Source organism: Bufo gargarizans, chromosome 2 (assembly GCF_014858855.1).
Source record: "Bufo gargarizans isolate SCDJY-AF-19 chromosome 2, ASM1485885v1, whole genome shotgun sequence".
Taxonomy (NCBI): domain Eukaryota; kingdom Metazoa; phylum Chordata; class Amphibia; order Anura; family Bufonidae; genus Bufo; species Bufo gargarizans.
The window spans coordinates 472,680-488,406 of NC_058081.1; the positions used below are offsets into that span (position 1 = coordinate 472,680).

Below are 15,727 nucleotides of genomic sequence, written 5' to 3' on the forward strand. Positions count from 1 at the left end.
AGGCCGTTCCGCAGGGGTGGTAGGGGTCGGGCAGGTGCACCAGGCCGGAGCCTAGGTGGGAAGTTGTAGAAGGCGCGTGCGATTACTTCAAAGGACGGAGTTTGTTGAGTAGCTAATTCAGCCTTCCGCTTCTGCACCCTTCTCATCCTCTGTATCTGCACCCTCCTCGCTCTCTGCTATGTGCATCCCCAAAGAAACCAACACCACCACCATAGCCCCTCTACTCAAGGGGAGGAATTCAGAGGAATTATTTTCTTATCCATTCCCAGACCTTACCGATGCACAGCCATTCTTGACATCGGATGAGGAATAGGAGGTAGCAACGGCCTCCACCCAACAGTCTTACAACAGTACCCAGATCATCCCAAGGAGGGAGGTCCCCGCTGTTGCTGCCTACTCTGAGAACTCAAATGTCAGTGGTGGTGAAGGTAACGATGATGATGTGTTGATGGATGTCACGTGGGTGCCCACAAGAGAGGAAGAGGAGAGGAGTGCAGAGGGAGAGACGGAGCAGCAGAGAGGGAGGAGAAGCAGGCAGAGCTCGCAGGGCACAGGAGGCAAAAAGTAGACTGCAAATGTAAAGTCATTCACCATCCACGGTCACTTCTAGCGCTCCAAGGTTGCTGGCACATGGCTCCGCAGTGTGGGCTTTTTGTAACATGTCAGCTGTTGACAATAGTGTTGCCATCTGCAGCCTGTGCTGTCAATGCATTAGTCGCAGTAAGCCCAACACTCACCTAGGGACGACCGTATTAAGAAGGCACCTGGCCTCCCATCACCGAGCCCAGTGGGAGCAACGCAATCAGAACCCACAAAGCCACACTCATGGCACTCCACATCCTGCCTCTTCTCATTCTCCTCTCTCCTCCCATTTGTCCTCCACTCCACCTTCCACCATGCCGTCGTTACGTTCATCTGGCAGAAGGCAGGCTTCCGTGGCCAAAATGTTCGAGCGTAACCCTCTTGCCCAACGGCTGACCACTAGCTTGTCAGAACTGCTAGCCCGCCAACTACTGCCATATAAACTGGTGGACTCTGAGGCCTTTAGAAAATTTGTGGCCATTGGCACACCGCAATGGAAGGTCCCCGGAATTAAATATTTCTCCCAGAAGGGCATCCCAGAGCTATATGGCTAGGTTTAGCGGCAAGTGAATATATCTCTGGCACACTGTGTCGGTGCCAAGATTCATCTGACCACAGACACGTGGTCTAGCAAACTTGGGCAGAGTACATAACTTTTACTGCCCACTGGATGAACCTTCTGACGGCCGTCAAGCATGTAACCTGTGGCTCCCGTGTGGATATGGTGTTAACACTACGGATTGCATGCAGGCCTGCCTCTTCTCCTCCTACTCCATCCTCCGTCTCCTCCTCGGCTGACTCCTCCTTTTCCGCTGCTACCGCCTCTTTTGCTGTGCCCCCCAAGCTCCCCAGAACCTATTTGACGTGCCAGGTGAGGCGTTGCCATGCTGTGCTGCGGCTGTCATGTCTGGAAGCCAAGAGCCACACCGTTCCTGCACTGTTTTCAGCTCTGCGGTCACAGGCTGATCAGTGGCTAACCCTGCTCAATTTGACAGTTGGTAAAGTGGTGTGCGACAACGGTGCCAATCTGCTGAGTGCGCTGAAACAGGTCAAAATGACACACGTGCCGTGCATGGCACGCGTCCTGAACTTAGTCATGCAGCGATTCGTTGCCAAATACCCTGGGGTCCTGGACGTCTTGCGGCAGGCCAGGAAAATCTTTGGCCATTTTAGAAGATCTTACATGGCCTTGGCTCCCCTTGCTGACGTTCAGCGGCGACCAGGGGCATAGCTATAGGGGGTGCAGAGGTAGCAGTCGCTACCGGGCCCAGGAGCCTGAGGGGGCCCAAAGACCCTTGTGGCACATAAGAAGACACTGGTATTATAGAAAGTGCATGCTGGTCAAGTAACACCTCTGGTTTGAGGGAAGGGGTTAGGTCAAGCATTTGGCATGGGTGGGGGGAGCTGGTGGTGCCGTTTCAATGTTTGCCTTAGACAGCTTGAAAGCAATGTACTTCCCTGCCCCTGGCCATAAAGCACTGAGGGAACGGGGCCCAAGCTGAAATCTTGCACCAGGGCCCATGAGCCTTTAGCTACGCCCCTGGCGGCGACACCACCTGCCTGTCAGACATCTGATTTGTGACAGCCCGACGTCCGATCTGGATGCTCTGAGAAGCGAGGAACCCCTGGACTACTGAGTGTGCAGGCTTCACCTGTGGCCACGATCACCTTGGCTTGCCCCTCGTTGGCAGCAGGGGGGATCGTGACTGATAAGCGCACTTGCCTAGCTCATGACAGTGTGGACTACCTCACATTTCTAAAAATGAATGAGGCATGGATCTCTGAGGAATTCAACACCTGTGACGACCATGTGTAATTGAATTTCCTCATTCCAGCCCACACATATCCGTCACCACCCAGAACAAAGAATGATCCTTGTCCTATGTATTTACAGCGGCATAAAAGGCTTTTTCTGTCAGATGAATGCCTAATTTTTGGGGCCTGTACTCCCATGGCCTAAAATAAATTTTTTCAAGGCTCCATCCAGCAGGGCACATTTTTGAGAGTTGCCTTTTAAGACATATAAAAATGGCCCCTGATTAAAATACATATTTTTTGTGGGAATTTTTGCCAATGACCCCCCCCCCCAGTATATCACTGTCCATGTTGTGGGACTATTTGTGCACTTCTAGTAAGTATTTTGTGGCTGCAAATATGACCTGAAGGTTTTTCAGGTTTGCAATGGGACCTGTCGCGAATGCGCGGTTTGCGAACATTGGATTGCAAATGCAAGTTCGCAAACCGTCCCGTCCGATGTTCATCCATCACTAATAGATAGCTTCTGGCCATAAAACTTGCCTTGGAGGAGTGGCGTTATCTATTGGAGGGGGCCCGGCATCTGGTGATAATTTTCACCAACCACAAGAACCTTACGTATCTGCAGACGGCCCAGTGTCTGAACCCTCGCCAAGCCAGATGGGCACTCTTCTTCTGTTTTGACTTTGAGCTTCACTTTTGCCCAGCCATGAAGAACATCAGGGCGGATGCTCTGTCTCAGTCCTTTGACTTCTTTGACCAGGAGAAGGAGCCCCAGTACATTGTAGATCCTGCTCGCTTGATCACAGTGGCTCCTGTCCTGGTCAAAGACATCCCTCCCAGGAGGACATTCATGCCATCTGCCAAGAAAAAATGTATTCTAGCCTGCAAGCACAACTCCAAAATGGCTGGTGACCCAGGGATCTACAAGACCTTAGAACTTTTGTCACACCACTACTGGTGGTCCACTCTGCCTAAGGAAGTGCATGAATACATGTCTGCCTGCACCATCTGTGCTCAGAATAAAGTCTCCAGGACCAAACCACCCAGGCTGTTGTTACCTCTTCCTGCTCCTGATGCCCCATGGCAATACATTGCCATGGATTTTTATTACGGATCTGCCCTCTTCTGCCAGATGTACAGCTATCTGGGTGGTCATGGATCAGCTCTCCAAGATGGCGTACTTCGTTCCTTTGGCTGGACTGCCCTCGGCTGCTGAACTTGTTAACCTGTTTGTGAAACACATATTCCGCTTGCATGGTCTACCTTGGCATATTGTTTCCGATCGCTGAGTCCAGTTTACCTTTAAGTTCTGTACATCTCTTTGCCGGCTGCTCGAAATTGAGTTAGACTTCTCTTTTGGTTATCACCCCTAGACCAACGGGCAAGTAGAGCGGATCAATCAAATAGTAGAGAACTATCTCCAGCATTTTGTTTCCGCCCAACTTGACAACTGGGTACAATTGCTATCTTGGGCTGAGTTCTACTATAATAACCACTCTAGTGATTCTACTGGATCCTCTCCATTCTTTGTCGTTTATGGACAACACCCTCATACTCCTCTCCCTGTTCCTACCTTCTCTGGGGTACCAGCTGTGAATTTCTCTTTTAGTAATTTTTTTAACATTTGGCGTGACACCAAGGACTGCATCAACTAAGCGGTGACTTGAATGAAAACAAATGCAGACAAGAGAAGAAGAAAACCGCCTCACTTCTCATCAGGAGATAAGGTATGGCTCTCATCTAAAAACATCTCCTTAAGGGTTCCCAGTTTCAAGTTTGCTCCTAGGTTCCTGGGACCCTTTAAAGTATTGAGGAGGATCAACAAAGTGTCTTATAAGTTACCAAGGCCTCTCTCTCTCTGCATATTCCTAATTCCACGTGTCCTTACTAAAACCAGTAGTTCTTAATCACTTCTCGACGGTTCCTTCTATCCCAACTCCGATATCTGGAGATTCTGCCGAGATGTTTGAGGTCAAAGACATCCTGGACATCAAGAAGTGTGGCAGGAAGACCTACTATCTTGTGGACTGGAAAGGCTTTGGTCCTGAAGAGAGGTCTTGGAAACCAGAGATCCTTGATAAAAAGGTTTTTGTCTTATCTTGGACTCAAGAGGGGGCGTAAGGGGGGGTGTACTGTAACTGTGTATATGTGCTGTGTGCCGCTGTTCCGCTGCTTACTGCCGCGGTCCCGGGCGCCGTGTTCATCGGTGATCTGCTGCAGCACTTCCTTAAGGGCCGGCGCGCGTCACTTCCTGTGCTTTATGGGTCAGATCATGTGACCTCGCTGACCAATCCTAGCCCTCCTGCACATATATAAGTGGCTCAGCTCCCTTCCCAGATGCCTCAGTGTCAAGGTCCTTGTGTCCTGCAAAGGTTGCCCATGCTTGTGTTTCTGGACTCCGCTACCGGTTAGATCCTAGCCTTCTTACCTTGACTCTCCTGTTGCCGACCCGGACCACCTGCCCTGACCTATTGCTTGTTTGACTTCACCTCTGCCTCATCCTGTTGCCTCTGCACTGTTGCTCCTGGTTACGACTTGGCCTTCTGAATATGTCTGTACCTCTGGTACCTTGCTCAGGTACCTCCTGGCTCGCCTGGACCAGCTGCCTCGTGTGCCAATCCTTCTCAAGATGAAGCAACCTGGTGTTCCCCTTGGAGTACAGGGGTACTGTGAAGATTGAGGAGTTCACCTTAGAGGAGGTAGGACATGTGCCACAGTGGGTTCACACCCGCTGGTTCGTGACACACACCTTATATACTCACCGAGGGATATGTGTGCAGACAGCCTATCACACACCTTATATACTCACCGAGGGATCTGTGTGCAGACAGCCTATCACACACCTTATATACTCACCGAGGGATATGTGTGCAGAAGGCCTATCACACCTTAGATACCCATTGATCGCACAGCGTTGTGACCCTTAGGTTTGGGCTACACTGCGACTTTTTGTAGCGTGACTGATTGATTTTAACTATTTAATTACAGCTGCCTCCACATGAACGCTTGCAGTTGAATGTAGTCTTGTAGATTGCAGAGGTCATTAAATAGTTAAAATCATTCAGTCGCACTACCGGAAGTCGCCTTATATTGGCCCCTTCTAGAAATGGATCCGGTTATTTGACTATGACTCTTCCCTTTAGTAAATACCGTCATCCGGGCAGGGGCGGGCTGGGACAAGGTCAGGGCCGGTGCTACCAGACCAAGCGGCCGCCTTAGGGCGCACCCTGGGGGAGGGCGGAAAAATGTGACATGGAGGGCTGATGTGACATAGGGGGGTGATTTGACATGGAGGGGGAGAAATGTAACATGGGGGCTGATGGCTGACATGAGGGCATGATGGCTTACATGGGGGTATGATGACTTACATGAGGGCATGATGGGCTAATGGCCGACATGGGGGGCTAACTGTGTGGTAGTAGTATTTCCAGGGGGACTGTTTCTGCAGTATAGCATTGGGGGCACAGGGGGCACGGTATTGGGGGCACCATCTGTGTGGTAGTAGCATTTCCAGGGGGACTGTTTGTGCAGTATAGTATTGTGGGCACAGTATTGGGGGCACTATCTGTGTGGTAGTAGTATTTCTGCAGTATAGTATTGGGGGCACAGCGGGCACAGTATTGCGGGCACTATCTGTGTGGTAGCAGTATTTCCAGGGGGACTGTTTCTGCAGTATAGTATTTGGGGCACAACGGGCACAGTATTGGGGGCACTATCTATGTTGTAGTAGTATTTCCAGGGGGACTGTTTCTGCAGTATAGTATTGGGGGCACAGCGGGCACAGTATTGGGGGCACTATCTGTGTGGCAGTAGTATTTCCAGGGGGACTGTTTCTGCAGTATAGTATTGGGGGAACTATCTGTGTGGCAGTAGTATTTCCAGGGGGACTGTTTCTGCAGTATAGTATTGGGGGCACAGGGGGCACGGTATTGGGGGCACCATCTGTGTGGTAGTAGCATTTCCAGGGGGACTGTTTGTGCAGTATAGTATTGTGGGCACAGTATTGGGGGCACTATCTGTGTGGTAGTAGTATTTCTGCAGTATAGTATTGGGGGCACAGCGGGCACAGTATTGCGGGCACTATCTGTGTGGTAGCAGTATTTCCAGGGGGACTGTTTCTGCAGTATAGTATTTGGGGCACAACGGGCACAGTATTGGGGGCACTATCTATGTTGTAGTAGTATTTCCAGGGGGACTGTTTCTGCAGTATAGTATTGGGGGCACAGCGGGCACAGTATTGGGGGCACTATCTGTGTGGCAGTAGTATTTCCAGGGGGACTGTTTCTGCAGTATAGTATTGGGGGAACTATCTGTGTGGCAGTAGTATTTCCAGGGGGACTGTTTCTGCAGTATAGTATTGGGGGCACAGCGGGCACAGTATTGGGGCACTATCTGTGTGGTAGTAGTATTTCCAGGGGGACTGTTTCTGCAGTATAGTATTGGGGGCACAGCGGGCACAGTATTGGGGGTGGCAGGAAAGGGTGCTCAGAAGATGTGAAGATGATGGAAATGTGGGAAACTAATGTCCGTTTGTCAATCTCTGCAGAGACGGGAGATGCTGAAGAATCATCATGGCGGTCTGGTCTGAATGGAGAAGATGAGGAAAGAGAACGTCTACAACAAAGGTGACATCACTGGATGTAAGAGGTAGGGGGCGCTATGTAGGAGAGGAGATGCCCCGGCTCCCCCCTCCACCCCCCCCTGCAATTTGAAGAAGGAGGATTCAGAGCTGGGTGAGGACGGGCAAAGGGGGCAGCAGGCCACGGGCGGGTGGCAGATGGTGGGGGGAACCACAGGCCTTGAGCAGGATCGGGGGAGGGAGGAGAGCGGAGGAGGTTCCTGGCTGCAGCCGGCTGTCTATTGTATGATGTGAAGCAGGTCCTACCCTCTCCGTATGATGTGTAGAGACAGAATGTCAGCGGTACAGTGTTTGTTGGGTGTTGCCTATTATATGTAGGAGGGGCTTTTAATAATGGGCGGGGCTATATATTGGCCACTTGACTGGATTTCCCCCCAGGACTAAGGCTGCCAGCCTCCCCTGCATCCGGCTGACGGCCGCGCACTCGTCTGTACACGTAGATTAGATTCTACGGCCGCTCACATTTATATTTCCTGAATGCTGGATCCTCCGTGTCCAGGACTTGGACTATAGGAACCGCGAGGCCAAGAACACGGAGCCTCATGTGTCACAGGGATCGGGGAGCTGTTTGTGGGGCTTCTTACTGGACACCTGCTACTTGTGCCTCCATGTCACATCAGAAGTGACAACCAAGGTCAGAAGAGCGACGGATCCTCCTGTAATGAATAAACTGCAGGAGGAGCACATGATCAGGAGCGCTGCCAGACTGGGACTTCTACTCACTGACTGCAAGCAGAGATCTTGGAAAAAAATGTTTATGGGGTCATCAGAGTTTATAATAATAAAAAGGCAGTTAAGCAGGGGCGTAGCTAAAGGCTCATGGGCCCCGGTGCAAGAGTTGGGCCCCCCTTCCCTCAGTGCTTTGTGTGTCTTCTTATGCAGCACAAGGGTCTTTGGGCCCCTCAGGCTCCAGGGCCCGGTAGCGACTGCTTCCTCTGCACCCCCTATAGCTACACCCCTGCAGTTAAGGTATTAGAGTAATAACCCTCCCCCTTATATTCAGCACCATGAAGCCCCTCCATTCTAATACCGCCACGCCGATCCTCCCCGACGCTGCAGCCATGATATATATCTCTCCGGCCTCACCGATATACAACATGGCTGATTAAAGGGACACTCCGGCCATTCTGTATGAGTGCAGCCTCCCCCACCTCCTGCCATAGAGGATGAATGGGATTTGTGGGGGTCCTAGCGGTCGGGCCCCCACCAATCTGACAGTTATCCCCAATCCAGTGGATAGGAACCGGAATACCCCTTTAAGCTTCCTGCACAGAAAACCTTTATCCTCATCTTTATGTAGAAGAAGAAGTATTTTGGGAAAAACCAAAAACAATCATTGTTCAGATGATGAGAAATCCTAATATAACGCGGGGTAGGGAGACGTTCCGCGGGGTCCCCACCAGGGGGCAGCGCTGCTGGAGGGGGCGGCGGGGGCAATGTACGGCACACAGTGAGGGACATTTCTCTATTTATTATAATCTTATTTTATAAAATGCAAATACATAAAACTCACACAAACAGTCAGGGCAGGGGTCTCCAGCTGCTGTGGAACCACAACTCCCAGCATGCTCTGACAGCCTGCAGGGAGGGAGATGTAGTTACACACCGGCTGCATCCGAGGAGAATATTATATAAAATGGAGAGAGGGCAGTCGTCCTTCGCGGTACGGCCAGTGGTGGGGCGCGGTGGGCAGGTGTATAGAGGCTTTGTGTGCACAGTATGGCGCCGCTTCCTTCCACATTGGGTGCGGTGGTCAGTCAGCGACCATCCCTCTGTATGTTACAGTCCATTGAGGCTCGGCGTGTCTCCGTACGGTCCCATCAGGTCCTTTGGTTCAGCTCACGGGCCATCTGACAAAGCGTGCACGGTCCACAGAAGGTCATGCACACGCAGTCATTGCAGATAGTTCCCTGCAACACGAGAAAGGAAACCGTCAGAAAGGGAAACCGGACCCACAGGACATGGCTGCGCCCCTCCTGTCCGGGGGTCCTGACTGGTGCAATGGGGCAGAGACGCCATACCACTCTCAGCCTGTAGACAGGGAAGGCGCTGTTTCTGGTGGAAAGCTGCCGTGTTTTTCTGAGCCACTTGGCAGAGACTTTGCTGTTTTTGTACTGAACTTTTTTGTATTGGTACAGAACCTCCAGGGGCCCCTGCCATAGACTCAGCAGAAGACAATGGCCTCAGAGGGACTGATATAGATGGATGCTGTATGACTATCCACGTGTCCTAGAGCATTACCCCTGGGGGCCCCTACAGGCATTTCTGCGGTCTCAAGCAAAAATATGTACAGGGGACCTATAGCACACTATTTCACCCTGCCAAGCTCCACCCTGTCAAGCTCCACCCCATCACCCTGCCAAGCCCCACCCTGTTGCCCTGTCAAGCTCCACCCCATCACCCTAAGCTCCACCCCATCACTAAGCCCCACCCTGTCACCATAAGCCCCACCCCATCAACCTGAGAAGCTCCACCCTGTCACCCTGCCAATCTCCACCCCAACACCCTAAGCCACACCCTGTCACCATAAGTTCCACCTTATCACCCTGCTAAGCTCCACCTTATCACCCTGCTAAGCTCCACCCCATCACCATAAGCCCAACCTCGTCACCCTAAGGCCCACCTCGTTCCTCTAAGCCCCACTCTCAGCAGGGCAGCCTGGGCACTTCGGTTACTGCTCTACAGTCGGGAAGGGCCCCCCCTGGCCCCTGTGCACATGAATCGGCTCCTTTAGTTGCAGTTTATAGCCAACCTCTTGTGATCTCTGGGGCCCCCCGTGTGGTGGTAATGTCCACCTCCGGCTCCTCATTATCAGGATGTAACAGCCTCCGGAGAGCCACACGGAGAGCCACCGGAGAGCCACACGGAAAGTACGACTTACCGGGATGTGATAACGTTCCCTCATGCCGGTTCTCAAGGCGAGCAAAGTGTCCGGCAGACATGGCAGGCAGAAGCACTCTCCAAATTGTGAAGCCACCCTACACGCCAGAAAACAGGGGACAAATGCTCCACAAAGACCTAAAAAACAGAATAAAACAAACAGTCACCTGGGCGCCATAAAGAGACGAGGGGCGTGAAGCTCGAGACTACAGGTACACCATAATCATGGCGCAGGTGGAGCAGTTCCTGCACTGAGGTCTCTTCCATCGGTCGGCCATCACTGAACACTTACAGATTTCCATGTCCAAGAAGCAGTCCATGACTTCGGATTTCCACTGGCTGGTGCTGGTGCTGTATCCCTGCATGGACTGGGGCTGAGCGCTCACTAGATGCGACATTGTGATCTGGAAGGGAAGAACACGCAGGAATCAGAGCATTTCACATGCCGCCAATCCTACGAGTGCACAGAGAAGCCGGATATTACAGGAAGTCGCCATCGCTAGGACGTCGGTGCGCCCAAATATCTGAATTCACAAAGCAAATAGGGAAAAGATCTCATGAAAACGATGCATGAAGGGTAAGGGTAGGTCCACATCGCGGCACATTTACCATGCTGTCTGCGCCCGTTTTTTTGTTAAAAATATGCTGTTTTAGACAGTCTGATTTTATTAGTCGCATTTACTACTGATAATCCGCCTGTTTTAGAGTCTTTTGCGCCTCGTTCCACTCTTTTGAATTTTTGATTAATTCAGGAGTTGTCTATATTTTGCACCCTATTTATGTAGGTTCGTTCTTACCACACTTTGAAGTTTACTTTTTTCGGCAGTTTTCAGTGGTTAAGTTCCACTTTTTTTGCATTAACAAATAATAGGCCCAAAATCAGGCCAGCCCCCTGGGGCACATTTACTAAGACTGGCTTTTACGGTCTTAGTGTCCCCTCTGTGCTGCCGCTAGATACGTCTAATTTATGACGAGGTGCATCTGTGGACGTCCGTGCTTAGACTGGTCTAAATTTTTTGCGTATGAAAGAAGTCGCTTATTTGCGGAGAAAAGTCATATGTCTCCAGAAAAATTTGACTTTTAATGCAAAAATAAATAAATGTAACACCACCACTGAAAACAGAGGTAGAAGAGTCGGCCAGCCCTGGGGGAGTAGTGGGGATAGTGTTGAGCAAAATTGTGTTTTAAGTTTGGCGTCCAAAGTTTGGGTTCAGGTTATGGGAGAATCCAGTTATGGATTTTGAATTCCGTTATGGTCCATGGTAGCGGAATCCATAATGGGATTCTTCGATAACCCGAACTTTGGATGCTAAACTTAAAACACAAGTTCGCTCAGCACTAGAAGTGGACTGTTTTACCAACAAATTCAGGTGCAAAACAGGCGCAGCTACATAAATAGGTCGGGAAAAATAATCTAAATAGGCGAAGGAGGCGCAAAAGCTTCCGAAACAGATGCAATTTCAGTAGTAAATGCGACAAAAAAAATAAGACTGCCTAAAACAGCATTTTATCAGCTACAAACAGACGCAAACACGATAGTAAATGTGCCCCAGTGCGAATCCACCCCGATGGCTGAAGGGCCGAAGCAAAGGCTGACTAGTCACTTGGCGTCCAGGCGACCTGGATGTGCGGTTCTGGTCTCGGCTTCAGTCCTGATTCGAGACAATCACACGTCTGTGCTTCAGGGAGCTGTTATCAGGTGAATCCACACATGGAATGTGGATATTAAAAAGCAAGCAATACAAGCTATAAAATACAAGGAATGCTCAGAAAAATAAAGGCCACACCCTGGACACACCTGTGACCACTGGAGGAACTAAAGGAGGAAGGCGAGCAGGGCTGGAGAGGATGGGGGACAAGCATGCAATCACACCTGATGCTAGTGGGGATGGGGGAGAAGGCTGCAGTCACACCTGATGCTGGTGTGAATAGGAGAGAAGGCTGAAGTCACACCTGATGCTAGTGGGGATGGGGGAGAAGGCTGCAGTCACACCTGATGCTGGTGGGAATGGGAGAGAAGGCTACAGTCACACCTGGTGCTGGAGAGGATGGGGGGAGAAGGCTACATTCACACTTGGTGTTAGAGAGGATGGGGGAGAAGTGTCACGCCCGTGTGTGGGAGGGAGACACCACACCGGATGAAGGAGAGGGAACAAGGAACAAGGCCTGAAAGCAAGGGAAGAAAGAAGGGCACATCCTAGTCAAATCCCTAGTCACAGTCCTGACTGGCTATCAGTATGAACAGACCCCAAAAGTAGGTGAGTTCATACGCAGGAGTACCTAGAGTCCTAACTAACCCTATAAGATCCTGGTGATAGTGACAGGACTGAGAATACCTGTTCCTCCAGAAAGGAAGGACGACCAGGAGTCTCCCTCAGGCCTACAACAAAGGGCAGGGGAAAAACAACACACAGATAAAGCAAAACAAAATTCAAAAGGGAAAGGAAACACTTAACTTTCCAGTAACTATGGCAGCAACAGGAACTCAGTCAAGAACCAAACACCAGCAGACCACAGATACCACTGAAGCTATAAACCGCACAGCATTGTGGGAGAAGCAACTATAAATAAGGAAAGTTAAATGACCACAATAGCAACACCTTGAGGTTAGAGGTGTGGTCAGTATCTGAAACAACATAGACACCAATTGATCCACAAGGAAACCTGTCAGATCAAAGCATGTGTTGCTATTCTGACAGGTCTTCTGTCACCCACGGGATGACCAACGGACACCCAGGACCAACCTTATCCGGGTGAGAACTGTAACATAGTAACATAGTAACATAGTACATAAGGCCGAAAAAAGACATTTGTCCATCCAGTTCGGCCTGTTATCCCGCAAGTTGATCCAGAGGAAGACTCCTCTCTAGTAGCTATAGCCTGTAATATTATTACACTCCAGAAATACATCCAGGCCCCTCTTGAATTCCTTTATTGTACTCACCATCACCACCTCCTCAGGCAGAGAGTTCCATAGTCTCACTGCTCTTACCGTAAAGAATCCTTTTCTATGTTTGTGTACAAACCTTCTTTCCGCCAGACGCAGAGGATGTCCCCTCGTCACAGTCACAGTCCTGGGGATAAATAGCTGATGGGAGAGATCTCTGTACTGACCCCTGATATATTTATACATATTAATTAGATCTCCCCTTAGTCGTCTTTTTTCTAAAGTGAATAACCCTAATTTTGATAATCTTTCAGGGTACTGTAGTTGCCCCATTCCAGTTATTACTTTAGATGCCCTCCTCTGGACCTTCTCCAGCTCTGCTATGTCTGCCTTGTTTACAGGAGCCCAGAACTGTACACAGTACTCCATGTGCGGTCTGACTAGCGATTTGTAAAGTGGTAGAACTATGTTCTTATCACGGGAATCTATGCCCCTGTGAAAAGCTTTAACCAAACTACTGGCATTCACATCACACGCCGGTACCCACATCCTTTCCTCTAGTCCATAACCCTTCCAGTGAGCCAGATACTGAAGAGATCTACGGAGAACTTGAGAATCAATAATTTTGGCAATCTGGAATTCCAAACTACCGTCCTCCATGACAGGAGCGGGTGGCAAGGAAATATCTTCAAGGGTTCCAAAAATCTCTTCAACATAGATTTATGAAACACATTATGAATTTTCAGGGCCTGAGGAAGTTCAAGATGAAGAGCTACAGGATTAATAATGGCCGTGATCTTATATAGACCAATAAATCTTGGACCCAACTTCTAAGAAGGTACCTTCAACCTAATATTTCTTGTGGACACCCACACAGAATCACCCACACTTAGGTCCGGACCATTCATACATTTCCTGTCAGCCACACGATTATACTTGTTGCCAATATTCATCAAGTTATTTTGAATTCTCTGCCATATGGATGATAATGACGACGAAAAATGTTCTTCCTCAGGGATACCAGAAGTATCTGAACCAGAAAATGTGCCAAACTGCGGGTGAAACCCATATGCCCCAAAAAATGACGACTTCCCAGTAGACTCCTGTCTGCAATTATTCATGGCAAACTCTGCCAGAGACAAAAACGAAGACCACTCCTCCTGGTTCTCAGAGACAAAACATCCTAAGTAAGTCTCCAGACTCTGATTAGTGCGTTCCGTCTGTCTGTTCGACTGAGGATAAAAAGCAGAAGAAAATGACAGTTGTACCCCCAGCCGACTATAGAACGCCTTCTAGAATCTGGACACAAACTGAGTCCCTCGATCAGAGACCTCGTCAGAGGGAATGCCATGAAGTTTCACAATATTGTCGACAAACACTTGTGCAAGTGTTTTAGCATTAGGTAGGCCAGGCAATGCTATAAAGTGCGCCATCTTACTAAAGCGATCAACTACCACCAGAATAACTGTCTTTCCTGAAGAATTAGGAAGATCCGGAATAAAATCCATAGATAAGTGAGTCCATGGTCTGGATGGGATGGCTAACGGAAGTAGATATCCAGAAGGCCGAGTATGTGTCACCTTAGCACATGCACAGGTACTACAGGCTGACACATAGTCCTCAACAATCTTACACAACCCCGGCCACCAGAATCTACGAGAGATGAGATCGACAGTGAATCTACTCCCAGTGTGTCCCGTAAGACCCGTACAGTGATGTTCCTCAAACACCTTGTGCCGCAATTCTGCTGGCACAAACAATTTCCCAGAGGAGCAAGAATCCGGTGCATCTCCCTGGGCCTCTAACACCTTCACCTCTAGGTTAGGGTATAGAGCGGATATCACCACCCCTGCCGCCAGTATAGGACTCGGATTTTCAAATCACCACCTCCAGGAAAACTACGTGACAAGGCATCCGCCTTGACGTTCTTAACCCTTGGATGATAAGTGAAAATGAAATTGAATCTAGTAGACTGGGTTCAGTCGTTTAGCCGACTCTAGGTAGGCCAGTTTTTGTGATCTGTGAACACCGTGATCGGATGAATCGCCCCTTCCAACTAATGACGCCATTTCTTAAAAGCCAACTTAATGGCCAGTAGCTCTCTGTTACTCACATCTTAATTTCTCTTTGCGTCAGAGAGTTTTTTTTAGAGAAAAAGGCACATGGACGCCATTTACCTGGTGACCGGCCCTGCGATAAAATTGCTCCTACCCCCACCTCGGACGTGTCCACTTCCACAGTGAAAGGTTGTGAAACATCCGGCTGCACGAATGTAGGGGCAGAAGCGAAGCACTCATTACCAGCAGAAATGGCTCGCAACGCTGAATCCGACCACACTGAGACATCCGTCCCTTTCTTAGTCATGTCAGTTAGGGGTTTTACCACTGTCGGATAGTTCTGAAAACATTTTGGGTAATAGTTGGTGAACCCCAAAAAACGCATAGGAGCCTTCAGATTTTCGGGACGATCCCAGTCCAATACCGCACGGACTTTCTCTGAAGATGACAGCAGGTAGCCCAAAAATTGCATCTCGTGTACAGCAAAAACACACTTCTCTAATTTTGTGTACAACTTATTATACCTTTGCAACACCTGTCTAACGTGATCCTGATGCGTCTCCACATCTGGAGAATAAATTAATATGTCATCTAAATATACAACTACAAACCTCCGCACCAGGTGATGAAAAATGTTATTAACAAAATGCTGGAAAACCGCAGGAGCATTGGTCAACCCAAAAGGCTTTCCAGGTTTTCAAAGTGACCTTCTGGAGTAGTAAAAACTGTCTTCCATTCATTCCCTTCCTTGATCCTGACCAGATAAAATGCCCCCCTTAAGTCCATCTTGGAGAACACCTTGGCACCAACATATCTGGTTAAACAAATCAGGAATCAAAGGAAGGGGGTAAGGATCACAGACAGTAATCCAATTGAGCCAGTCTTTCAGGTCCATAAAGGTTATACAGCCTAGACTTGGGTAAC

At 49.5% G+C, this 15,727-nt stretch overlaps 1 protein-coding gene across 1 annotated transcript; it reads right to left on the reverse strand.

Moving 5' to 3' along the window:
• Nucleotides 1-8,799: 8,799 nt before the first annotated feature.
• On the reverse strand, nucleotides 8,800-10,272 carry LOC122928971 (cornifelin homolog A-like). The gene is made up of 3 exons (XM_044282330.1): nucleotides 10,152-10,272; nucleotides 9,861-9,997; nucleotides 8,800-8,889 (listed from the first exon to the last, which is right to left on the reverse strand). The coding sequence occupies exons 1-3, from the start codon at nucleotides 10,255-10,257 to the stop codon at nucleotides 8,800-8,802; spliced, it is 333 nt and encodes a 110-aa protein (XP_044138265.1). The 5' UTR covers nucleotides 10,258-10,272.
• Nucleotides 10,273-15,727: the final 5,455 nt, after the last annotated feature.